This window comes from Xylocopa sonorina, chromosome 7 (assembly GCF_050948175.1).
Source record: "Xylocopa sonorina isolate GNS202 chromosome 7, iyXylSono1_principal, whole genome shotgun sequence".
Lineage (NCBI taxonomy): Eukaryota > Metazoa > Arthropoda > Insecta > Hymenoptera > Apidae > Xylocopa > Xylocopa sonorina.
This window is the reverse complement of record NC_135199.1, coordinates 8,238,481-8,266,181: the sequence shown is the minus strand read 5'-3', so window position 1 is coordinate 8,266,181 and position 27,701 is coordinate 8,238,481. Positions and strand designations below refer to the sequence as shown.

The 27,701-nt window shown below is 35.7% G+C and overlaps 3 protein-coding genes across 10 annotated transcripts; 2 read left to right on the top strand and 1 right to left on the bottom strand.

Annotated features, from left to right (window-relative positions):
- Nucleotides 1-58: 58 nt before the first annotated feature.
- Nucleotides 59-20,491, top strand: Acc (acetyl-CoA carboxylase). Of its 8 annotated transcripts, XM_076898518.1 has the most exons (14): nt 59-351; nt 3,797-3,927; nt 4,431-4,637; nt 6,079-6,301; nt 11,520-11,643; nt 12,543-12,873; nt 13,006-13,303; nt 13,428-13,641; nt 13,761-14,094; nt 14,195-14,655; nt 14,736-18,551; nt 18,717-18,996; nt 19,083-19,363; nt 19,472-20,491. In XM_076898518.1, exons 2-14 carry the CDS (start codon nt 3,888-3,890, stop codon nt 20,084-20,086), a joined length of 7,224 nt encoding a protein of 2,407 aa, XP_076754633.1. In that variant the 5' UTR covers nt 59-351; nt 3,797-3,887; the 3' UTR covers nt 20,087-20,491. The 8 variants fall into 8 exon arrangements, with proteins under 8 accessions (XP_076754633.1, XP_076754638.1, XP_076754636.1 ...); XM_076898523.1 differs by lacking the exon at nt 4,431-4,637 and having other exon boundaries at nt 3,797-3,894; XM_076898519.1 differs by lacking the exon at nt 59-351 and having other exon boundaries at nt 3,296-3,894.
- A 252-nt stretch (nt 20,492-20,743) lies between these two features.
- On the bottom strand, nt 20,744-24,064 carry LOC143425599 (SID1 transmembrane family member 1). The gene is made up of 10 exons (XM_076898534.1): nt 23,978-24,064; nt 23,717-23,914; nt 23,310-23,608; nt 23,076-23,226; nt 22,913-22,996; nt 22,518-22,832; nt 21,885-22,434; nt 21,533-21,798; nt 21,227-21,436; nt 20,744-21,155 (listed from the first exon to the last, which is right to left on the bottom strand). Exons 2-10 carry the CDS (start codon nt 23,909-23,911, stop codon nt 20,868-20,870), a joined length of 2,358 nt encoding a protein of 785 aa, XP_076754649.1. The 5' UTR covers nt 23,912-23,914; nt 23,978-24,064; the 3' UTR covers nt 20,744-20,867.
- A 922-nt stretch (nt 24,065-24,986) lies between these two features.
- Rpn9 (regulatory particle non-ATPase 9) lies at nt 24,987-26,972 on the top strand. The gene is made up of 5 exons (XM_076897999.1): nt 24,987-25,143; nt 25,228-25,341; nt 25,463-25,789; nt 25,874-26,206; nt 26,283-26,972. Exons 1-5 carry the CDS (start codon nt 25,028-25,030, stop codon nt 26,548-26,550), a joined length of 1,158 nt encoding a protein of 385 aa, XP_076754114.1. The 5' UTR covers nt 24,987-25,027; the 3' UTR covers nt 26,551-26,972.
- The last annotated feature ends 729 nt before the right edge of the window (nt 26,973-27,701 follow it).

Below are 27,701 nucleotides of genomic sequence, written 5' to 3'. Positions count from 1 at the left end.
GTTACTGAGAAGTCATCCCTACCGATAAAAGAACCTTCACCGTACGGAAATCAACAGTAAAATCAGAAGGTGATGTGGTGTCGGTATATGAATTCTTCATGTTGCGCCATGGTGTATATGTGCCTTAGAGGAAGTAAAAAAATCTATGTTTAAAAGGTGACAATAATTTCCTACATTGTGATCGATTACGGTCGATCGTTTTCGAACTATAATCAGGCCGAATCAGTGCCGTGTAATCTTTCTTCGTGACGAATTGTGAGCAGAAGCATATCGAATGACAGAACACGAAGGAATAGGCAAACCTAACCTCAATGAAGAGCGTGCTACTCCACCGCGAAAAATTCGTCACCGGTAAGTTTTTAATTTTTCATTCTCATAAAAATTTTCACATTTTCAATGAAATGTAATGTGAGAAAACATCCATGTACGGTAGTGTTAGAATTCCGTTCAGTATACATTGGTTGGTGACGCGTGTTCCTTGGATACACCGCACGCTTTATGCGGACCAATCAAAATACAGTATGCGTCGCCTGACTCGTCAATCAACCAATCAGAATGCTCAGCAAATTTGTTGATAGCCTTGTGTGAAAATCCATAGAGTTTGCGGCGGCTAAATATATGTAAATAATTACAATACAGATTAAAAAATGCCCTATTTCATCGTTATTTGACATAATATTTTCAATAAATGAGAGCACAGTAAGGCTTTTATTAGATAAAGCGTAATACACTTCCGTGTGTCTACGTAGTGCTTCCAAAGTCAAAATACGTTAATAGCTGGCACAAATTCATTGATGACAGACCAATTTATTTATAAAACTATCATTTCCTTAAGTATATTTAACTAAAATTTACGAAATTTGTATCATTTTCTTTATTCGATGATATTGTTTGTTAATTACTTTGAATAGCATTACTTGTAGTCGTGATTAACTGAACTGCTATTTGATAGCGAACTTGGTAAAAAATAAATATTCTTATTTCATTTCGTTTTGCATTTATACTGTAATTTTATGAAAATTAAAAAGAAAAACTAAATAAAAAATAACGTGATTTCAGACAATTTAATATATGTTGCTCTTATACATTTTATGTATGCCCTGTTGATTATGCAATTAGTGATACTGCAATTATCAAAGAATAACATTATCGAAATTATACTGGATCTTGTGAAGTCTCATATTTCTTTGGTTAATAAACTCTGTTACATCACTACAGACAGTATTAAATATCAATGCTCATTGTATTCTACACTTATAATACAGTCGATAAAACATATTTAGATTTCACTTTTATCACAAAAGGCTTAAACAAATATAACGATTAATTACTTTTAAGGAAATAACCCGCTCGGTATTGGAAAAATCACGTGTGACTGTCCCAGTAAAAATGTGAATATTTTAATCGTCATTGTTTGCGGAAACTTGCCTACAGGTTGTACCAAATACGTTTCCAATTATCGTTGATCACCATTCTGCACGTGCTTACAATCTTATCGAGGCCAGATTACCCTACTCCCCATATATTATCAGTTTCACAAGACACTTATTAATGAATTTTAAAAGTATAAAGTTCTTTTTTATCCAAAAAAGACGACATTATTAATTAACAGAATTTACTAATTCATATTTTCAATACCATATATATATATATATATATATATATATATATATATATATATATATATATATATATATATATTTTTTTTTTGTGAATAACGTACATAATTACGTACATGTTACTTACAGTGTTAACATGTTACCATCAAATATGTGATCATACAGCTTCGAACCTGGATATAGTTGTCGACATAGATTAATTACTTATTGCATTTAGCAATGTTATTTTTCTGCTCTTTTACTATGTAATTCATACAATAAACATTGGGTAGCTATGCTTACTTCGACACTACTAACACTAATACAATTATTTTCTACTACATAAACACGTTTTACTTCTTAGTTCCTTTTGATTACCAACAAGAAAAATAATCGCAACAAACAATCATAAAAAGAAAAAACAGAAGAAAATTTTGTTAAATAACTGTACGGTGAAAATGGAAGAATCACAAAATATCAATCTATTAACATTTAAATTATTATCACTATGGGTTCCGATAGATACGCAGCTTGTACGCTGCTGATAACCACGGGTGACCACGTTCCCGGCTAGTCTTCGACTCGTGATCGTACGATCCTTCGAAAAATCACGAATCAAGCACGCGTTACTCGCAGTCAAGTGCGAAATTGTTTGTTTATGTGTTACGTACGGTTATCACTGAAGCATTCCACGCTTCGACTGATAAAAGGATAACTTCTTCCTGACCGAACGCAGTACTAACCATCGACAATTAGATTTGTGTCACCGAGCAACAAGTTTGTAAATGTAACTTGTTTCAGAATAAAGTCGTAAATTTGCGAATAAAAAACGAAAAAATTAATTGTTTAACTTGAAAATTTGACAGTACACACAATAGGTTCACTGGAAGTGATCAAAGATAATATAATTATTATCGAGATTGATAGTTGAATGGTCACAAAGATTTTTACATATATCACGTAATGAAAAATAATACTGCGCATAGTGTGTATTGTGTAACGTTATATGTAACATAGAATCCCATTTATTTGCCTATAAACGGGGTTATATACATACCTGCATGCATGAACGTCACCAAATTATGTGAATAACAATACATCCATCCTTCCTCCTTATGGTAATATCCACATCGGTCTCTGCAGTGTACGACGGTTCCAGGGATATGTTTGTGGCGATTGGAATTCATTAAGATGACATCAGCAGTATCGTTTAACGATATGCAATATCGGAACAAAATTATACTAAAATTATTCGTCTCGCAATTTTTCAACAGGAATGGCCAGTTGTTTGGTTGAAACCAATATCAAATCCACTAAAAATCGACTAAACAAAGAGAAGAACGAAGACACTAAGAAAAGTTGGTGAAATAGGAGAAACAAGCTAGAAAAGTGTATGATTACAACGATATCATCAGTATTGGAGAATTATTTAAAGCATCGTGTGTTGATCGAATTGAAAATCGTACCGATCGAAGTTCATCGAAGAATACCACAACAGATCGTTGAAGAAATGCGTTAACAGGTCCCTAGACAGATTAAAACTGACAAACGGGAATATTCAACATATTTGTTTTAAGGATATTAAAAAGAAAAGCACATAAGAAACGTGAGACGTGTACCAACGAATTATAGGCACGAAGTTCCAACGATTAGTCGAGATATCGATGCGGTTCAAGAACAAAACGCCGCGAAAAGTTCAATGTAAACGAACAGCGGCATTCGACGACCTCTGAACTCTGTCGTTCGGTTCACTCTTTTACTTCCTTTTGTTTCTTGTATTGACTTTGTATACGCTTCGTATTTCGACGGCTGCCAATTTCCTCTCCTCTGTGTTCAAGGCACGGCGTGTTCACGAAGTGACACGGTATCAGCGGGAACAGCGTGCACAAGCCAGTACGTCACCGTATCTCATTTCGTGCTCGTCGTCGCGAGACACAAAGTACTAGTAGAACCGCGATGATGCAGGCACGCCGTTCGAACGCCTGATCGCGTTGTTAAGGATCAGGAAGATAGGATAATTAAACGGGGCGATAGTCGAGGGTGTGTTTCTCAAGGGGAACTCCTATGGTGTAAACAAGTGCGAACAGTACTAGGCAATCACCACGACCGCTACGATAAAGAAATAGACGGAGATTTACGGTTTCCCATAGTTTAATATTAATTTTGATTCGTGTGTTTCGTTTCGTGAATATTTCAAGGGCAACAAAAGACAGTCGAAGGCACAAACAGGGGGAAAAGTGAAGCAAACGCTCGAAGACACGAAGACCGCGGATATTCAAGGAGCAACCTATGACGGGTATGATTCGAGGCCTTCTGAACACTGTATTCGGTATATTGATTATTTCCTAAATCATTGGAAAACGATCGTGCCGCTCGTGGTGAACACTAACTGCGTTTTCTCTGAAGAGTTTCATCGAATCCTATTGCGGAACATCTTAAATATTACCTAGTTTGCTAACGTAACTTTTTTTTGTACGAGTCACACTAGTGTCTCCATAGACGTTGAGAGATATTTCTATCTTGGCCAATTTTTTTTACGTACCCTTTTTCTTTTTTTGTTTTATGACACAGCTATGTATATCTGAAGAGTCAAAGGTTCGCGTAATATTCCACTTCAGCCGCGGACTCGGTCCAAGTTCGTCACGAACACGAAACTCTTCAGTTTTGTTATCGTCGCGTCGTACACACGGGTCGCGTTCCGACTCTATTTCGATTCGGTACTGGGACACGCGTACGTTAAATGAAGTGTTCAAAACGATCACGAGCGCGAGTTACAAGACCAGCAAAAGCCTCGATGAAAGAGACTTGCTTGATCCATCGAATTCTTTCAAGGTCTCGATCAGGCTTCGCTAAGTGACTTCCGAAGTGTTTCCTCCGCCACTCTTCTTTTAACTCATCTTCTCCTCGGCTTCGCATTCGCTGTGGTAGCACGTCGTTGCATTCATCTTGGACACATTTTCACGGATCAACCTCGACGAAGGTGGTGGTCAGATATTTTTCGAGCATTTCGTTTCCTGTGCTCTGGTAAAAGAATGGAGGGTGAGTAAACCAGGCTTTTCGAATTTGGGCTCGCTTCGTGGTCGCTTCTTTATTTACTTATTTACCTACTTAGTGTTCTTTCTTGGGTTCACCCTCCTCCCGATCCATCTTCATTGGTGTTCCTGTGCGTGGGACCGCGTTGATTAATCCTTTGTCGTCACTTCGATCTCATTTTTCGATCCTTTATGGTGAAAGCCCTTTCTTATCGTTGCCTTTGCCTTTGTTCAAATCCGGAAACAGACGAAAATGTGGGTCTCATCGAAGCGACTAATCTTCATTCGTTAATCACTGGATACTAACAACTATGTAACACCATCCGATAATTCGAGAGGCAGTTCAAGAATATATTTGCGAGTTTTAAAGATGCTAGGTGCGATTACATTTAAAAAATATGTCGCTATTTTTGCTTAGTTTTTTCAGTAATATATGAATCATTTTGATTGTACATTTCATGCTATTGCATTTGTTAGATTTCTTTCTTCTTCATCTCATTAGCAATGTTAATGGAATAATTCCATTCTAGTTAGTAAAGATTAAAGGCTAAGTATAGTAAAAATGATTACATTACATGTGTAGTTATTATCTGAATAGATATAAACGTGAGCACATGTCTCAAATTCGGGGGAATCTTTTTTTTTAAGTACTGATAAACATACTATACTTATCAACGATCGTTTATATATCATACATGCACCTATAATCTTTCAGTGTTAATACCAATCACCCTACTGATAGCTTCTTACGAAATTCAAGCCTATCATCTGTTTGCATGTTTTCCCTTTTGTTTGTGTCACTTTGAATCCCGAAGTTGGTCGATTGGTTCATATCATCTCGTATGCAAACCGTGTGTCGGATTGGAAACACTCGGAGTAAGAGTGGTTTTTGATGGAGAGACGCTTATTCTTTGGCAAACTGCATGCGGCTTGTTTGGCATGACCACCTATTCTGGCCACTGTCACTTGAAGCTATTTCCCTGTGATCAGAGATTACACAACGCGATAATTGAGGGCCACTCATCAGGAGAATTTACTAAAAGTTTTCGACACGTTGAAAGATTCGCACGAAACTTCTCAAGAGCATCGGAAAATGTTCTTAAACTACCGTCGTCCCTTGCTGACTCTACGTACGTTCCCAATTATCGTATCCACGAAAGAAGGAATGCAATCGACTGCAACGATGTGCAGAATAAATTAAAAGTGAATTTGCGATTTGATGTGGAAAAAAGATATATATATATATATATATATACAAAGATTAAAATGTTAGCGAGTGGCCCTTGGTACTAAACCGGAAACGGGACCCGCGTGCTGTTATGGGGAGAACGCGACAGCGTGCTTGTAAAATATTACGCAAACGTTGACCACGAGATTGTCGCGCAGAGGACGCTGGATTGTATAAAATATCGTCGATCTTGACGCGAACGAACCGTGCTCTTTTGAAGGTAACGCGAATAGAGAGCCAGGCGACAAGACAGACAGAGATCCCGTCGAAACGACCGGTACCATGCCGGAAAATCCAGTGAGCTTCGTCGTCGGGGACGACACCGACCCCACCGAGGAATTGGAGGTGGATGATAGCTTCCCATCCGAAGGAAACGACCTGAACGGAATCCAGATGCAGCAAAGTATCATGCCAGGCTTGGTCGAACGCCGCAAACGGCTCAGGTGACTTTTTCTTCCCTTTTTTTTCATCTTTTTCTAGACCTTGACAGCAACAGGTAAATAATATGTAAATGAGTAAAGGTCGGAATTAGTTCATCGAAAATGGTTTGTTTATCCGGATGTACCTCGTTTAACCCATGAAGGATCCTCGAGCATCGTCTGATGCCTACAAATGGCCGTCGTTGATCTTGGACGGAGTCGATTGATATAGAGTCCATTTAAAAGCTAGATATTGCAAAATATAAAATAGAAAGTGGGATATATTACTTTTCTTTTATAGAAATAGGTATGCCAGAAATTTGTGTGCGATGGAAATACCGAATGGTTTCGTTGTCAGTTATAATCGTGAGAAGTAACGACGATTGCTTCTTAAACTTGAACAGTGTTCCATGAACTATATCTATTATTCTAAGAAAACAATTACAGTTCACCGCGACAACGGTCTTTAAACATTTAATAAGCATAAATTAGACGTTTCAAAGACTATGGATCATTGTAGTTGATTTATCTTTGTATCGTTGGGAAAAATGTGCCGAAGTGTTTATCAGGTATCGTAGAACGTTCATGTTTCATTCGCGACTAATGATACGGTTTATATCATTTCGACTACGACTCGATTTAAATATTGGAAGTTATTAAGAATTTCTGATTTGAAGTATGCTTTTTTTATGTTAACACCAAGCTATATAGATATATATAATCACGTTATTAACTTTCTTGAGCGCCACTAAATATTCATCAACATTTCTGACATCACTACTCAAGTAGTTGTTCTTTTTATAAGTACGTTATTCTATATTTCTTATCTGCTAGCATATTTGTTAAAAATAGATTTTTATTTTGATAAAGACGAATGTAGATAAGAAGTTGTAATCTTTGGATTTCTTTACACTTTTTAAAAAAGTAGCATTCTGCGGAGAAATCTTTTGAAATTGATTAATAAGCTTGGAACGTTTGAATGAAATAAATGTTATAAAACAAATCTCCCACAATGGAACAGAAATTGGTCGTGCTGTGTCGTAGACACTTTCCGTTATCTCTCTAATGTATAAATTAGAATTAGAAATGTATAAGTTAAAATCAGCAAAGAAATTCAAATGATTACTTATAGCATGACCCTCGATAGTGTAGGTTACAGATTAGAATGGAAAAATGATCGTTATGTAATAATAAAGCTGATATATTATTTTGGTCGTTATGTTACTTATCTTGTCCAAGTTTATACGCATTTTATACGTTACATAAAAGTGATTTCTTTATTTTAATAAGTAAAAGAATAATACAAGCTACGTTATTGCACTTTTTACTAGTTCTTACTAATATTTACTTTGACAATATGACTGTTATCACTATTTTAAGAGTTATCACATTGGTACTGAATACCTTCCCTGCGATAAAAGTAAAAAAATGCAATTATTATATTATAGACGACGCATTCCAACTATTACGTATATTTATAATTATATATCTAGAAGATGTAAGTACATAAAAAAGTTTCTATTTCTGTCATTGTCTGTATAGCACGAAACAAAACGATAACGATCGACTTCGATGATTATTGGATATGACGGAGAGTATTACTACTAAAATGAAAAAGACTTTGAACTCAACGATACTTACTAGTCATTCCTGTAGTTTAAATTTCAAATAAGAAATGGTATCGCTTTGTGTAACATATGCTGTTAAAGTAAAAGCAAATGAAAATGTCGCAGTGTAGCACGAGTTTTTGTTGATATGACGTTGATATAGCGTTTGATATAACGTTTTGTTCTTTATGGTTATATAACCTCTAATTGACTGCAAACTACGAGATAAAGTATAGTATCTTGAAAGTATATCCGGCTACAAAAAAGATCTGTAAAACATGTATTCTTGTTTTTAATAGTAATTTAAATAGAATTTAATAGAAAATTTGAAACGTCGATCGTAAGTAGGCATGATAATGGCATGTCAGAAATGGCATACGTAATGCGAAATTACAATCAGCTATTATCTCGTCGTAGGTACCAGTAACATCCTCGGAGGTCGTATTCATTGCTACCTCTAAACACGTAAGATGTATACATTCCTTAATGAAAGTTCATCCATGGGCAGTGTACATTTGTTGTGTGCAATTTTCCAGTTACTTTGCCACCAATGTCTTTATACTCAGCCTGTTAAGTAATCGTGTATTATTCTTCTGTTAATTTCGATCAGGAAGTGACGTGTCACGAATGCGAATACCTCTGTGGAGCATTTATTGCTGTCCCAATTAATATACATGGTATTTACAAATGTTTCAAATCTCGTTTGATTATACTATATATAATTTCTAACAATAATTAAATAGTTTGGCGTGACGTATTCAATTTATGAAAAGAAATTCATTCGCATTCTTAAATGAAAAATTGAATGTAAAAAAAAAAGATGGATTGATAAAAAAATTGACCAGATCTTGGTTCGTGAAGAAATCGTACATCTTAAATGGACTGATGAGTTTTAATCGTGCCACGTGTTAATCGGGCAAACTCACAATTCTCACGATTTAATACAGGAAATAAATGAAAAAGGGAATAAAACAATGATAATATTATCAAAAGCATCCGAGTTTAGAGATGGCCATTTACTTCGTCACTCCGAGCAAGTTACTTCGAATGACTCGTTACAAGGTAGGGGGAACGTTGGATGAAAGGTATCGTCCACGTTGTTAGTTGTCAGTAAGTCTCTCCGAATGTTGGACGGGTGTATGTCATTTCTGAAGCAGTCTCGTTATCTATTCTCACAATGCAATTCGATAAATCTGCAAATTGAATCTAAAATTCAAGGTGCCAAAGATAAACACCGAATCTGTGTCGAACTGTGATAAGTTCAGATTGAGAGTATACCAAAAATAAAATAATACTATATATAAAAACGTGTGTTATTCTTCGACTGATTAAAACAAAATACATAACACTTGAAGAGAAATTTGATCGTGTCAATTATATATGAACAGCAGTTTGCGATGATCAACGTTTTAAATCGTCATGCGTTGAAAGTTAACGATAATGGATGAATTGATCGAGCGGTAAATAATTAAACTCGATGAAAACGTTAATTATTTAACTTTCGTTAAAAAACATGTACCTCGGCAAAATGAAAAAGGCGACGCAGTCCTGTTTTTATGCAGTATCTGTTTCTATTAAATTCAATTACTCTTCGTGATAGTTGATCCTTTGAGTACTCTGATAGTTAGAATGCTAATTGCTGTACGAACGTCAAATATCGTTCTGCGTTCGAACTGAGAAAAAACGGTGACGCAAAATATAGATGGAATAAATACTGAGAAACAGTGATCATACGTTTAGAGGCCGCAGTTTTTGTACCTGCGAAACATGAGGATACGTGCTGAGGAAATCGAAGTGAAAGCGGAAGTTTGGGATTTGAAATAACTCGGGCTGGTTTCTGGACAAATACTCACGACTTTCAGCTCGTGTAATAAAATTCTGTGACTTAAAGAATTTTGTGAAGCAATAAGAGGACTGAGAGACTTAAGTGTAATGAAGAGATATGCGTACAAATTGCTTCCCTGACAAAATCTGAAATTCTAATCCAATGAAAAATAATGCGTGTTATCGAACATTTGATTACCACGGTGCATCGTAGAAATAATATAAAATCTTGGAGTGTTCGACATTAAGGCGACTTCGTAGAAGGTGCTTACGAAATGAGGCGCTTAAAAAGATTCGTCTTGGCTGAAAGTACAGAGAAGGACCCGATTTGGAAGAGCTCCGACAACTTGATGACTGGTATATCGAAAATGAACGAAGAAACGTTAACGAAACCGTCCGCATCAGCGGAAACCTCGACGAAGAAGAGTCAACAGACTACGAGCACTGGATTAACGTAATGAAATTTATTTTTTTAACGCTGCTATATTAGCAATGTAGTTCGTCTTCAAGTTGACATATCTCAAATTCACAACAAAAAATTGTTTCTAACATATCTTTTAGGAACGAGACTGATTAAAAAAGTCAACGCGACTACTAGAACGAACAAAAATGTCTCTCTGTTGGAAGAAGTAATTTTTCAATTTAAATACGGAATTATAAATCATTGTAAAACATGGCACGTAATGAGCATGTCTTTTCTTAGTTACATTCTGCATTCATTACGGTCACTGGAAGCCTTCCCTCGAATTTCATCGACGTATGATATTTGTCATTTCCGTCTTCTGACTTGCCTACCAAGCCAGATCCTTGAAATTATAAGAATCTTCCGGAAAACGCTGTATACATTGGCGCATAACTCCTTCGTCAGAAATCTATGGACTTTGTCTGTTGACACTCGTAAAAGAACGATCTTTCCTCAATTAATCGATCCTTTTCAGATTGCTTCTTCTTCACTAGTATTTCTATCAAAATAGATAGTAAAGGGTTGACAATGAAAAAAGGTATATATATTTAAGTAGAGTGCAAAAAGGTATAAAGTTATATTTATTTAAATAAAGTGCAAATAACATAGTGATGTAGAATGGATTGTAAAGTTTTAAAACTGAAGGAGCGTAAAGTCGAGTGTCAACAATGATCGTGTACCTTTAGATTTGTCCAAGTTTACTCACCGATTATCAACCAATTCGTTGGTGACAGTTTCTCTTGGAAAAATGATTTGCTTCATTTTGTTACCGTTGAATTGAATGAATCCACGTTGGTTCGATTTGAATTCTGGTCGTCGATAGTGGGACGTTTATGTTACACGTGACGCAGAGGAAGAGTAGAAACCGTCGTGCAGGAATAAGAAAACCGTATCTAGGCGGGACAGACGGAAGGTTCAGAAAGCGTTACAGAGTTGTAGGAATGGCATTGCGTGAGCCGCTTAAATTAACGGTTCGTATACTTTCTCTGCTGTCATTCACGTATTCATTGCTAATGGATGACGAAAATTATCTTAAGGAATCCGAGGAAATATTTGAAACGATTTCCCATCGCGACATATAATCTTCTTCATTGTCGGATATTTATTCGTAAACTTAAAGTGAACTTTGTAGTGAAGCATATATAAAAGGAACTAATATTTTACAATGTTATTGTCTTATTTAATATAAAATATTCTGATATTAATCGTGAGTACAATGTAAGCTACGGCCGTAAGTGTTCATTGTGGACTTTCTTGGACTTTCTTACCTTTTTAAAAGAGAAGTTGGAGCGATTAGTAGAGCATCGTATCTGATGATGAATATAACGTGTTTTGTTTGATTTTATAGGCCCAGCATGTCGCAGGGTACGGTGATGATTCAAACTCAAAGTCGACTGCAAGAGAAGGACTTTACTATTGCTACACCAGAAGAATTCGTTCATCGTTTCGGCGGTACCAGAGTCATCAACAAGGTGAGAGTGTTTTTCAACTATCTCAAGAAAGTTATATCAATCTTTTTCTCTGTTTATATTCTCAACTTAGAAAACATACTCCGAGACTCATAATTCATAATTCCTACACGAAGTAAAGGAATGTATAATTTCGCAATAGCTACAGTTATGCTATTCAGCCTAATGTTCCATGAATGAAAAAACAAAGAATACGGTGCCTAATGAAAGACTTTTAATAAGAAAAATGTTTAAAATTTTCGATAATATCCTTATCAATAATTCAATGTTATGTTCCAAATTCAGCGAAATATATATAAAACGTGTTAGATGATTGTAAAACAAGTACAGAAGGAGGTCGTTCAACGCGCAGATGTGTCACGTTTCGCTTGAGAATGTCACGTGGCATTCACCGTTCAGTTTCGCAACGATCACGAAACGACCTTCGCAGTTGACCCTGAACGACCTTGAGTAACTTTGAACTATAGATTACCACACCTATCCCGTCATACCTTAACACAATACTATTATGAACATATGCAAACGATACAACGTGTCATATGAAAAATTGTTTTTCCTCTGAAGTGGCTCTGAAATTTTTTTCCACGAATAATAATTCTTTTAAACTTCTACTAAATAACCCAGCTTTCACAAATCTGTCTATATTTCATTTTTTTCGTTCCTGAATCCATTCGCTGCCAAGAACGAGTATACTCGTCTTACTTTAAATATATTATAATATACTGGCTTTACAGTATATTTACAGAACTTTGGTAAACAATACCACTCCAAATATAAATGACAATGGAAATAGTTTCATATAATCCGGGCTTGGCAGCGAATGGGTTAAGCAGTAACGTGTACGCACTGCCAAATAACGTGTTGTATAGGAATCAAGATTAATTACATGTTTGAATTTATAGATCCTGATTGCAAACAACGGTATAGCAGCCGTAAAATGTATGCGTTCAATTCGACGATGGTCCTACGAGATGTTCAAGAACGAACGCGCTGTTCGCTTCGTCGTAATGGTCACGCCAGAAGATCTGAAGGCGAACGCGGAATACATAAAGATGGCAGATCAGTACGTGCCTGTACCAGGAGGAACGAACAATAATAATTATGCGAACGTGGAGCTGATTGTAGACATCGCTGTACGTACTCAAGTCCATGCTGTTTGGGCAGGATGGGGTCACGCCTCGGAAAATCCAAAATTGCCGGAATTACTTCACAAGAATAATATGTGTTTCATTGGTAAGACAACGAACATAATTAAGACGTAGCTGAAAGTCATCCTGAACGGAGAAACAATATATTGAACGTTTCATTTTGAATAAATGTTACATATTAATAAAACAGTGTTGAAAAAGGATGCATAATTTTTAGGACCATCCGAGAGAGCTATGTGGGCCCTTGGAGATAAAATCGCGTCCAGTATCGTAGCACAGACCGCGGACGTTCCGACGCTTCCCTGGTCAGGTTCAGAGTTGAAGGCGCAGTACAGCGGAAAGAAGATAAAAATATCTTCAGAACTTTTCAAAAAAGGTTGCGTTTCAACTGTAGAAGAATGTTTGGCAGCGGCTAATAAAATAGGCTTTCCCGTGATGGTGAAAGCTAGTGAAGGAGGTGGTGGTAAAGGTATTAGAAAAGTGGAAAATGCTGAAGAATTGCCTACACTGTTTAGGTGAGCATAAACCAGACGAATTAGATTGGAAAAATTTATATGAACGCTGCTGCGAGTAATAATATAAGAAGGAATAATAAAAAGACGATGGGAAAGTAATAATAATTCTGGACAATTTTCTTAGGCAGGTACAAACTGAGATACCCGGGTCTCCGATATTCATTATGAAATTGGCAAGGTGTGCTCGCCATTTAGAGGTTCAATTACTGGCCGATAATTATGGAAACGCGATATCGTTGTTCGGTCGTGATTGCTCTATTCAGAGAAGACATCAAAAGATTATCGAAGAAGCACCAGCCGTAATTGCCAAACCTGAAGTCTTCGAAGAGATGGAAAAAGTAATTATGAATCGTATTTACGATTAGCGAGCATGCTGTTTTTCAAAAATAAGTAGTACATTTTAAAGTAAATATTACCCTTCTCTTAAAGAACTTTCTTGTACATTCTTTTTTAACAGGCTGCTGTAAGATTAGCAAAAATGGTTGGCTATGTCAGCGCAGGTACTGTCGAATATCTTTATGACACCTCTGGACGATACTACTTTTTGGAGTTAAATCCACGTCTTCAAGTGGAACATCCATGTACCGAGATGGTGTCCGATGTCAATTTACCGGCGGCTCAGCTTCAAATCGCTATGGGGCTACCACTGCATCATATTAAAGACATTCGCCTTCTCTATGGTGAAAGTCCATGGGGAGACAGCATCATTGATTTCGATCAACCTCGACATAAACCTCAGCCATGGGGCCACGTGATAGCAGCAAGAATTACTAGTGAAAATCCTGACGAAGGTATAAATTACATTTTAATCAAAAAAATGATAGTATTTCGATGAAATTTAAGAAATATTTTAATTTAGGAACTTACGATATAACGAGTGTATTTCTTCAGGTTTTAAGCCAAGTTCAGGTACTGTGCAAGAATTGAACTTTCGGTCCTCCAAAAACGTTTGGGGTTATTTCTCAGTAGGAGCTTCTGGAGGCCTGCACGAATTTGCAGACTCCCAATTTGGTCACTGTTTCTCTTGGGGCGAGGATCGTCATCAAGCTAGAGAAAATTTAGTCATTGCTCTTAAGGAATTAAGCATTAGGGGTGACTTCAGAACCACCGTTGAATACTTGATTACTTTATTAGAAACTGAATCTTTTCAGCAGAATAATATAGACACTGCTTGGCTTGATTTGTTGATTGCCGAACGCGTTAGAAGTGATAAACCAGACGTATTATTAGCTGTGACATGTGGTGCACTTCATATCGCTGATAGAACCATCACTGCCGCTTTTACTGGATTCCAAACGGCATTAGAGAAAGGACAGATACAAGCCAGTAATGATTTAGACAACCTCATAGATGTAAGTTTACTTTTAAATTCTCATATTGTGCATAAATAATTTATTCACAATTTAGTGTATTAATTAATGAAATGTTTCAGGTTGAATTAATTAACGATGGATATAAATACAAAGTGCTGGCAGCTAAATCAGGACCTAATAGTTATTTTCTTATTATGAACGGTTCCTATAAAGAGGTAGAAGTTCATCGTCTATCGGACGGTGGGTTATTGCTGTCTTTGGATGGTGCGAGTTTCACGACCTACATGAGAGAAGAAGTTGATCGTTATAGAATTATCATTGGAAATCAAACATGTATTTTCGAAAAAGACAACGATCCTTCTCTTTTAAGAGCACCGTCAGCTGGAAAATTAGTTACTTATTTAGTCGAGGATGGTGGTCACGTGAAAGCTGGGCAAGCCTACGCCGAGATCGAGGTGATGAAAATGGTAATGTCAGTAACAGCCAGCGAAGCTGGTAACGTCTTCTTTGCTAAAACGCCAGGTGCAATTCTCGAGGCTGGTACCTTGATCGCGCGATTAGAATTAGATGATCCGTCATTGATAACGAAAGCTCAAGAGTACACTGGACAATTCCAAGAGACTGTGGTTCCTGCAATCTCCGAAAAATTGAATCATCTTCATGCTAAATACAGAACTGCTTTGGAAGACACATTAGCGGGATATTGTTTGCCAGATCCGTATCACTTGCCTCGTGTACGAGAACTTCTCGAGAAGTTCATGAACTCCCTTCGTGATCCTAGCTTACCTCTGCTAGAGCTTCAGGAGGTGATCGCAACGATATCAGGAAGAATTCCGATTTCTGTGGAAAAGAAAATCAGAAAGTTGATGTCGTTATACGAAAGAAACATCACTTCCGTTTTGGCTCAGTTCCCTAGTCAACAGATTGCCACTGTGATCGACGGGCACGCTGCGACTATTTCAAAGCGTTCTGAACGCGATGTGTTCTTCCTAACTACTCAAGCTATAGTGCAGTTAGTACAAAGATACAGAAACGGAATACGTGGAAGAATGAAGACTGCTGTTCACGAGCTACTTCGACAATATTATACAGTTGAGAGCCAGTTCCAACAAGGGCATTATGACAAATGTGTCTCAGCTTTGATAGAGCAATATAAAGACGATGTGGCGACGGTAACAGCCATGATCTTCAGTCACAATCAAGTCACAAAGAAAAATGTTTTAGTGACTATGCTTATAGATCACCTTTGGGCAAATGAGCCAGGCCTTACAGACGAGTTGTCGAGTACTCTAACAGAGCTAACAAGCTTGAATCGTACAGAACACAGCCGTGTTGCATTACGCGCAAGACAAGTTCTAATTGCCGCTCACCAACCTGCTTACGAATTAAGGCACAACCAAATGGAATCTATATTCTTATCAGCTGTGGACATGTATGGCCATGATTTTCATCCAGAAAATCTACAAAAATTGATTCTTTCGGAAACATCTATTTTTGATATTTTACACGATTTCTTTTATCATTCTAATCGTACAGTCTGTAACGCTGCCTTAGAGGTTTACGTTCGTAGAGCTTATATCAGCTATGAGTTGACCTGTTTGCAACACTTGGAACTGTCCGGTGAAGTGCCGCTTATACACTTCCAGTTTTTATTGCCCAACAATCATCCCAATAGGCAGAATCAAAGTCAAGTAAATCACAGAGCCGGAGCCATGGCGGCATTCCAAGATATGGAACAATTTACCCGATATTCCGACGAAGTTCTCGATCTCCTAGAGGACCTGTCTTCGGTCACAACCGTTTCAGCTAAAGTTTTGGAAGCGGTGGATGCAGCCGGAAGTGAATCCAGACACAGCACATCTATAAACGTGTCCATAAACGCAACCGAACCTGGAGTTCAAGTGGAAATCGGCGAACGACCCACAGAGCCAGTGCACATTTTGAGCATCGCGATCCAGGAGAAGGAGAACCACGACGATACTCAGATGGCAAGTATATTTGGGGATTGGTGTGCCGCAAACAAAGAAGAATTGATCTCACGGGGCATTCGAAGAGTGACGTTCGTCCCTCTAAAGAAAAGACAATTCCCCAAATTCTTTACATTCCGGCATAGGGATGGTTTTGTCGAGGATAGAATCTATCGACATCTCGAGCCTGCTTGCGCTTTCCAACTAGAATTAAATAGAATGAGAACATATTATCTCGAAGCCTTACCAACTTCGAATCAGAAAATGCATCTTTACCTTGGCCAAGCAAAGGTTGCCAAAGGGCAACAAGTGACAGACTATCGTTTCTTCATACGTTCTATCATAAGGCATTCTGATCTTATCACGAAGGAGGCCAGTTTTGATTATCTTCACAACGAAGGTGAACGCGTTCTTCTGGAAGCTATGGATGAACTGGAGGTCGCGTTCTCGCATCCACTCGCGAAGCGTACTGATTGCAATCATATATTCCTGAACTTCGTCCCCACAGTTATCATGGATCCGCTTAGAATAGAAGAAAGCGTTACAAACATGGTACTTAGGTACGGTCCAAGATTATGGAAGCTACGTGTGCGTCAGGCTGAGATTAAAATGACAATTCGACCGGCACCAGGAAAGCCAACGTCCACTATACGCTTGTGTATTGGTAACGACAGTGGGTACAGCATAGATTTGCATCTTTACACAGAGGCGATCGATCCAAAGACTGGTATCATCCGGTTCGAATCTTATTCATCATCGACAACAAATGACAGACCGGGACCGATGCATGGTTTACCAATCTCTACGCCATATTTAACCAAAGATTATCTTCAGGCAAAAAAGTTTCAGGCACAAAGTCTTGGTACAACGTATGTATATGACTTGCCAGATATGTTTAGACAACAAACGGAAAAACAGTGGCAAACTTATATCGCGGAGAGACCAAATTGCGATATAAAAATACCAAACCCTGTGATGGATTGTGTGGAGTTGGTGTTGGAGGGCGACAATTTAGTGGAACAGAAACGTCTTCCGGGTGAGAACGATTGTGGCATGGTTGCTTGGAGACTGAGACTCTATACGCCGGAATATCCGGAATCTGGTCGTGACATTATATTGATTGCAAACGATGTAACGTATTTAATTGGTTCTTTCGGACAGAAAGAAGATTTTCTATTCTTAAGGGCATCTGAGAGAGCCAGACAACTTGGAATCCCACGGATATACTTTTCTGTAAACTCTGGGGCTCGCATTGGCGTGGCTGATGAAGTGAAAGCCGTGTTCAAGATCGCTTGGGAGGATGACACCAAGCCAGAAAAGGGATTTAAATACATATACCTGACACCGGATGATTACGCGCGTTTAGCACAGTTTAATTCAGTGAAGACTACGTTGATTGAAGATAAGGGTGAATCTCGTTACAAAATCACCGATATTATCGGCAAAGAAGACAGTATTGGTGTAGAAAATTTGAAACACGCTGGTATGATTGCGGGAGAAACATCAAAAGCCTACCAAGACATTATAACAATTTCTATTGTCTCTTGCCGAACAATCGGTATTGGTGCATACCTAGTGCGTCTTGGTCAGAGAGTTATCCAAATAGAAAATTCTCATATCATTCTGACTGGCTACAAAGCGTTAAACAGTGTGTTGGGCCGTGAGGTATACGCTAGTAACAATCAGTTGGGTGGTATACAAATCATGCACAACAACGGAGTTTCGCATGCAACCGCCGAAAGAGACTTGGAGGGTGTTCTAACTGCGCTAACATGGTTAAGTTACTTTCCGAAATATAAAGGAGCACCCCTTCCTATAGTACCACCACCGCTTCATGATCCAATCGACAGAGAAATCATGTATGTACCTACGAAAGCAGCCTACGATCCGAGGTGGATGCTCGAGGGTAGAATACAGAACGGTACGAATTTCTGGGAAAGTGGATTTTTCGATCGTAACTCTTGGCAAGTATGTTTCACTTTATATATTCATTATTTATTGTTAGAATGCAAATGCTTGTCTTCATAACTGTGCAAATTCATAGAGTTGTTACAAGTACTCTGTACTTTCTTTGTACGTAAAAGTTTTTTATAAATGCATAAACATCTAAAAGTTAATTAACATCATTTACAGGAAATAATGAGATCATGGGCTCAAACTGTTGTAACTGGACGAGCTAGATTGGGCGGAATTCCTTGTGGTGTTATTGCGGTAGAAACAAGGATCGTCGAATTGCATTTACCTGCTGATCCTGCTAATTTTGATTCAGAAGCTAAAACGATATCGCAGGCAGGACAGGTGTGGTTCCCTGATAGCGCATATAAAACTGCTCAAGCCATTCAAGATTTCGGAAAGGAAGATATTCCACTTTTCATTTTTGCTAATTGGAGAGGATTTTCTGGCGGAATGAAAGGTCTGTATTGATTTTTATTAATTATTAATATTATTACTTCTTACTGCCTATTGGGAGCCAAGTACTAGCGATTTATCTTATCGCAGATATGTATGAGCAAGTCATAAAATTTGGTGCTTACATCGTGGATGCATTAAGGAGCTATACAAGGCCAATATTTGTATATATTCCACCGAACGGAGAATTAAGAGGTGGTGCCTGGGTGGTTGTCGATCCAATGATAAATCTACGCTATATGGAAATGTTTGCTGATACTACAAGCAGAGGTGGAATTTTAGAACCGTCTGGAATAGTAGAAATAAAGTTTAAACTGAAAGATCTACTAAAAACTATGCACAGAATTGATCCAATAATTTTAGATCTCAAAGTAAGTATTTTTAACTGTGAAACGAATTTACTCAACTTTACTCTATATAAATGATAATCGAGTGTGAATTCAATGTAAGATACTCTAAGATACGAGTAACTGTTTCAGGAGAAATTGTCCAATACAAATTCACCAGAAGAACAAAAGGAAATTGAAGCTCAAATACGCAAGAGAGAACAGGTTTTACAACCTATGTATCATCAAATCGCAGTACACTTCGCAGACCTTCATGACACACCAGAAAGAATGTTCGAGAAAAATTCAATTAACGATATTATCCCATGGCGAAAAGCACGCAAGCTACTCTATTGGCGACTTAGGAGAAGACTTTTGGAGAACGATCTAAAGGACGACATTCTTTCGACCCAACCAAATTTAGATGTTAGACAAGTCGATGCAATGTTACGTAGATGGTTTATAGAAGATAAAGGTGCGACAGAATCTTATTTGTGGGATCAAGATGAAACTGCAGTGAATTGGTTGGAAAATCAACGCCTTGACGAGAATAGTGTTGTTTCACGTAATGTCACTTGTGTCAAACGGGACGCGGTCGTATCTCGGGTTAAAGAAGCTCTCGAAGCTTGCCCAGAAGTGAGATTAAACGCGATCTTAGAGATCGCGCACAGACTACAGCCGGCGGAACGTGCAGAATTACAAAGAACTTTATCACAACTAGAAACAACCACCCAGGAACATCATAATGACTCAAGTGCTTCGTCCTAATATTTCTCTAAATTGAAGGAAACCCCCTGTCTATCTGCGTACCTGGTGTATGTAGTTCTATTAGAGTTAATTGTACAAACACTTATTATTCTTGTTAATAGTAAAATTGTACCGGGAGTAGCATAATTTTTGGAAAAAGTTAAATAATTGTTTCTATCAATAGCAAATTACTTGATAGAAAGCAAACGAACTCGTGTCTTATTAAAGGTTCAACGGTGATGCTATCAAGTGTCGGACAGTATCACTGCCATCTCCTAAACTGTGGCAAAGTGTGCCCCTTGTTTTATGATAAGTGTATTCATGAATATAGAAATTATATACTATATATGATATATTATATATCATATATAAATATATATATATATATATATATATATGCGTACATACATTTATTTTTAGAAAGAAGGTGTGCTCATTGTGTTTATTTCTACCGAACGACTATCAAATGTATGATTCATTTTTGTCGAAACCAAAATCAATGGGTAAGTTTTAGTATTTACAAATAGATTTCGGTGATAAAAAATATAAAAAATTCTTTGTTTTTTAAAAACAACACAAATTATGGTATAAATGATAAAGTTTTATGAATCTGAATGTTCATCATAAATAAGGCGTTTAATACAAAATAGTTGCTAAAATAATCTTTATACATACATATATATTTTATACTATTTTTAATTCATCGATATCAAGTTCAAATGTATATTACATGCCGTCATATCGTCAGACACAAAAAGAAAGAAAGATATTATAAATACCCTCTCCGTTTGTGTCACTATCCTTAAAAGACTGGTATTTGACTTCGATGTACATCAATTAGATCATCGTCTAACGTAAGCAATGCCATAAATGAAAAAAACATTGCTAAAGCAGACAAAAAATGCCAAATATCATGGCTATCAAAAAAGTTTAGAAGCTCGCAGGGTTTATTATAAAGACGTGATTGTGCTGGAGTAAGCGCCCATGAAATAGTTTTGTTTATAAAAAAATATAAAGCTGCACTCCAAACCACAATTGATAAAATAATATAAATTAATGGTTGAAGTAGAATCCGTTCTTTATGGCAAAACTGAAACATTACAAAATAAATTAATCTAAAATACATATATAGTACTTTATAATTAATGTATATCTACATACCTTCATAACGATATAAAAAATAGTATATAACATTAAATTAGACATTAATATAGCTAACAAAAAAGTAGCGAAATTTTTCTCGTGACGTATATTTCCAAGTACAGCGAGAGCAATATTACATAAATTTGCAACAACAAGCATGACAAATCGTCCTACGTACAAAGGTCGACAAAACGATGTAATTCCAGAACGAGCATCGTTCTTACAGGTCTGAAAAGTTACAAGATCAATGATGAATGATGCCTAAAAGTAATTAGATTAATAGAGAACATGAAAATATCGAACTTATTAGACATATAAAAATACCTGTATCATCCGTGATAAAAACCCTCTCCATTTCCATCGCCCCATGTAGTAAATTTGACATGTCAGAAGCAGACAAATTAGCAAATGCGCGATTGTAAATATAATCCAGAAATATGTTGAACCATCTAAAACTCCCATTAATCCTATGAAAATGATGAATGCCAAGATACCAAACGCAACTGGTGCTCGGACATTTATATCGGGATGACGGCTTTGATAAATCTTGATCATACATAACACTGTTATCATGTACATAAAACTAGTATCTAAATAAATATTAAAATCGTTGCCATTAATAACATAAAGGAAAGATTGCAAAAATATTAATAAAATGCAATCATTTTTATCTTACCAAATTGAAAATTACTTCGGTTTGGACACACATGATAACTTCCAGAAAGTACTCCTTCCATAATAAGCGCAGTACCCATTGCATAAAATAATCCGTAATGCTGTGGTATACCATAACATTTGTTTATTTCTCTTCCTAATTCATTATGCTCTCGAGTGTACGTTATGAATATGAATAGCAAACCTAGCATAATGTAACCAAAATTCGAGAAGACATGATTAAAGTCTGATATCACTCCAAATGGATGGGCACACAAAAAATTATAGTAACACATATCTTGATTTCCAGTAACGTGAAGTACATGCTGGTACGTAGTTACCAGTTGCAATACAGGTAACGTATAAAAAATGGCAACTGTTATTAAATAATATAAATATAATCGAGATTTATGCCTGAGGATTTTCGGATCTTTACGAGCTAAATCACAAACTGAGAGTACACGTTTTGTTCGTATTACTTCCTTGTCGGAAAAAGCATCTTCTAACATATCGATATCATCTTCATCCAGTGAAGAATCCTCTTCTATTGATACTGATTGACGTGGAACAGTCTAAATAAAATTATGCAATTAAATAGTAAAAATTTCTTGTTTTCAAAATTGTACAGTTATTTTAAGTTGTTCCAATTTCTTACCTCTTCTATTGTTGATGGACTAGGTATAGGTTCATCTGCACGCTCAGATTCTTGATCTAAAAGCTGTTGTTTAATTTTTCTACCTTCTTTAATTTTGAATATTACTACGCTTATAACATATATTATACAAAAACCAAGAATGACAGACATTGCTATTGTTGAAGCAATTATATAATCTTGTTTAGTAATACTAGCATTTATCGTTAGGGTCACTTTTTTATTCCGTAAAGAAATCATATTGGGAGCTCCATAGCAATCAGTGTCATCACCTTTTACTACAAGCACCATGAAAAAGCCCAATGGGTATGCTTCTTTCTAAAATGCATTAATTTCAATAGAAAAAATTGTCTCCTCATGCATATTTCTTAAAATATACCAAGAAGAAGAACACTTACTGGCACTGTTATGCCACCCTGTCGACTTACAGTTTGCCAGTGTCCAGAAAACTCAATATTTCTTTCTAGATCAAATACAGGACACTATAGAAATAGAAAATATTTTATAAACTGATGCTAACATGTTACAAGAATTTTTTAAATTCTGGAATAGTCAACTCACTGATGTATTCTGTATTGAAAATGTCATACATATATCATTATCAGACTCAACATGGACAATCACAGAAGAATTTTCTGTGTTTCCATGGAAATTATAACCATAATAGATAGGTTGAGATGGCGAAATTTCTACAACTCTATGTTCCCCTGTGCTGAAAAGAAAAATACAATCATTAAAATTCTCTATGATAGAACACTTTATAGAATACTATTATAACTTCATACAATACCGTACTTTAAGTAAAAGTGGTGTTCTTGAGTCATATTAAGTTTGAACGAAATATTTTTATGATCAGCAGTAGATAAACTAACAGTAAGGAATTCTTCATCATTTTGCTGCCCCCGATAATATTTGCTTGAACATAGAGTCCTACTGGTCTTGTTATATAGTAAATCGCTAAAATATATACTATTCACTACAAGTGGAATTTGCCATGATAGGATCTCTCTTTTTTGACGTACAATCACAATAAGAGGTAGATCACGAGTGGCATTGCTTTCAACTTCTATCCTTGCTGTTTCAAATAAACTCATCTAAAAATAAAATAAAATTGTATAGTATATAAAAAAAACATAATTATACATTTTATACATTAAGTACTATGTACTAATTTCTGTAGAAATGCTTACGCTATTACTTACATTGTTTGTCGCATATAAGAATACATATTCGACAGTATTATTTATGATAAGTTGATACTCTTTTTTATACTCTGCTTCAACAACAATCGGTGAGAATGATAATGATTGCAAAGGAGTAACTTCATAAGTATTGAACGATAATAACAGAGTAGTCACCATTAAAATGCTTTGCATACTTAACATTTTAAATACCATTACCTAAACACAATTCTCATAAAATGTATATGTAAATTTGTTTGATTCGAGAGCTACAAAGCTTACTTTAGTAACAACACTGTTTTAGTCAACTATTAAATTTAATACTCTTTTCTACATAAATATATTTCGTACATTCAAATACATTAAAAAAACGCTACTGTCACTAATATCACAGTAAACCAAATTTGTTTGGTATAACAGAAAATTGAATCATAACTTTTTTATTCGATAATTATCTTGCGGGAAAACCCCGCCATACAAATTCGATGGTATAGCTATGAACCGTGTATTTCCATACAATTGTCTCCTTGTTATTTTCATTCTCATTTTACCGCACTAAACTACATAACGCATAGAAGTTTGCTTAACTTTTTTATTAGGCAAAATGCAATAACGATAGCGTCACAATTGGTCATATGACGGAATCCTCATTGGTGTATTTCACCCTGGACAGTGCTGTACGTACTTGCTTGTAGCAAACTCAAGAAAAACTGATCATTTCTTTACATGCGTATAAATATTATTCTGGAAAAAATGATCTTCAATAAAATGTGTGTTAATCGAAAGTAATAAAATCTCCCCTGTTCCTAACTCATATTTCAATCTTGTAATACATTTGTAAAAGAAATCACGTGATTTCCTTGTATTTTGCTTTACACGAAAGTTGAACAGAAGATACACAAAGTTCAATTACGCTGAAGTCATATAAAATACGGTTCTCGAATGCCTATTGGGAATTATTATCGATTAGAAAGTAATTATACTCTATAACAGTGTTCATTTTGATACTTATGAAAAATAATTATATACAAACTCAAATGTGTAAATCTAAAATTTTAACAAAGCGTACAAAGTATTAAGTAATTTTGTGCGCCTTTTGCAAACAAGAAATTCACACGTTTCATTCATTTTAATTCCTTTAAACTAATAATTGTAAAAATTGCCTTGTATTATTTTAATGAATAGTATCAAACATTCTTTATTATATTTTCAGATATCACAAGGATGAATACATTTAATGACAACATTCGAATTTTACGTTACTTTTTTTTCAGAATGTTTTGTGCAACTTATTTCATCGCACTGATTCGGCGGTAGTCATTGTTATTAAAGATGGCGGTATCCGTGGCACCGAAGGATGTTAATACATATTTAAGTCAAAATCAAAATGTTGCAGACGAGGAATTGGCTGCAGAATGGGCGCAACTCGAAGAATTGTACAATAAAAGGTACTTATCCTAAAATATTTTCGTTTCTGCATACGTTTTAATTGAGAACGATACTTGTGATTGCCTTTGTCCGGTGACTTGCAGGCTTTGGCATCAGTTGACACTTAAATTAGAAACATTCGTGAAACATCCAACCCTACAGAAAGGAGATAAATTGGTTCAATTATACGTAAACTTTTTGTCTACCTTTGAGAATAAGTAAGTAAATTATACGTACTTTTTCGAAATATTAATACATAACCTCACGTATCTTGCTTGTATAGTAACAGAGTATAATTTTTACACAGACTGTTATTTGTTATATATCTCTTCTGTCTAGGATAAATCCTTTATCTTTAGTAGAAATATTAGCATATGTAATACAACAGTTCCAAGATAAAGAAGAAGCAATTAAATTCTTGGAAAAAACAGAGTGTAAAGTTAAAAGCAGCAATGAAGCGATTGCCCTGTGCAAAGTTCTCACTGGGCAAATATTGCTTGAAAAGTTAAATAGACAGGAGCAAGCAAAGAAAATTATAGAGGAAGTGGAAACTATGCTGGATAATGCCGATGGTGTTACAACAGTCCATGGTAGATTTTATCTGCTAGCCAGTCGTCTTTATCGCCTTCAAGGAAAGCATGCCGAGTATTATCGTACTGCATTAAGGTATTTTACATAACTTTCTAAGCAACCGATTTATGGTATAATTCTATGATATATATCTGGTTTTAATCAAGTTTCGTATTTCAGATACTTAGGATGTATCGATTTGAATAGTCTAAGCAGACAAGAACAAGAACAGCATGCATTTTTCCTTGGATTAGCTGCACTTTTAGGCGAAGGGGTTTATAATCTTGGAGAATTGTTAGCACATCCAGTCTTGCAATCTCTGAAAGGAACACCAAACTCTTGGTTAGTTGATTTATTACAAGCTTTCAATGCTGGTGATATAGTTGCACTTGAGAGATTAAAACCACAATGGAGTAAGGTCGCCGATTTAGCTGCACAAGAATTAAAGTTAAGACAAAAAATTTCTCTCCTTTGCCTCATGGAAATGACTTTCAAACGACAGGCTAATAACAGGTTTGTATATCTTTATTATAAATAATATTATTAAATTAAGTAAATGTGAAATTACATCGGGTATACTTAATTATAGGCAATTAACATTTGCCGAAATTTCTCAAGAGACTCGCTTACCACTTGGTGAAGTAGAGTTGTTAGTAATGAAAGCTCTAGCACAAGGTTTAGTTCGCGGTGCTATTGATCAAGTAGCAGGGACCGTGAATATGACTTGGGTACAGCCTCGCGTATTAGATCGTACACAAATAGCTGGAATGGTTCAGCGACTCGACGGATGGTGTAAAGATGTTAGTTCAATGGAACGTTTATTAGAAACTCGATCTTCCGAGATTCTCACCCTTTAATATTAGGTTCAATAATTCTTTATTCATTCGTCTGTAAGTTTTATTTCTATATTTTTATTAATTCATTGGCTTATCGTTGTCTTAAAAATGAAAGCGAATTGTAATTTACTGCAACCAATATAAATACAGAACAATTGTATCAAAAGTAAAGCTAATCTTGTCGAGATAAGTCAATGGATTAATATAAAGAGAAGTATAAGATACATTTTCTGAAACATACAGTTATAATTCTATTTGCAAACGAATTGAAAAAGGAAAAGAAAGATTCACTTTAAATTTAACATTCTAAAAAAAGAAAGGAGGACAATTTAACACAGTTTTTAATATTCCAATAAAACAATTGTTTGAATTTTTTGTGTTCAACAACTTTGTACTATGATGAAAATATTAATAATAATAATAATAATATATGTTAACATTCATCGCGTTTTTCTTGATTACTTATACATATCCAGTAATAGAATTATAGAAGGTATAAGTCTGTTAAATGTTCACATAAGAATATGAGAATAAAAGTTTCCTAGAAAATAAGCTTTCTATAAATTTCACTATAACTGTAAGGATTATTTCAATATAAATATTTGTAGCTTCTTTACGTTGTATTTTTTGCTTCGTTTCAAATTTAAAAAAATACGCAAACGTAAAATTCACGTAACAAATTTAACAAGGGATCTAAATGATAAATAACGAAGATTTTGCAAGAAATACATAAATATAGTGTCCGTATAAATGTTTTAAATAACAATAGAAAATAATAATAAATAGAAACCGTCCAATGTCTGCCGCATGTTAAATAATCACAGTTTATTTTATTATAATTAAATAATTGAGACTTATAGAGTACACATGTATAACATTACCTTTAATACATTCTATTAATAAACTACATTAACATATATTCGGATATTCTGTTATTCATAATAAACGAATTCATACTAAATTAACATATTGTTCTTAATTAAAATATTAACTTGCGTTTTTAGATGTATAAATTTAAACAAAACATAAAGCTATTTTATTATAATTATACTTGGCTTAATTCTGTATAGCTTTTGTTTAAAATCGCCCGCCACAATAGGCGGATTGATGGCGCCATCTATGCAAAGAAGACTGAAACTGGTCGAGGATTTAGTTCCAGTTTCCTCCGCATA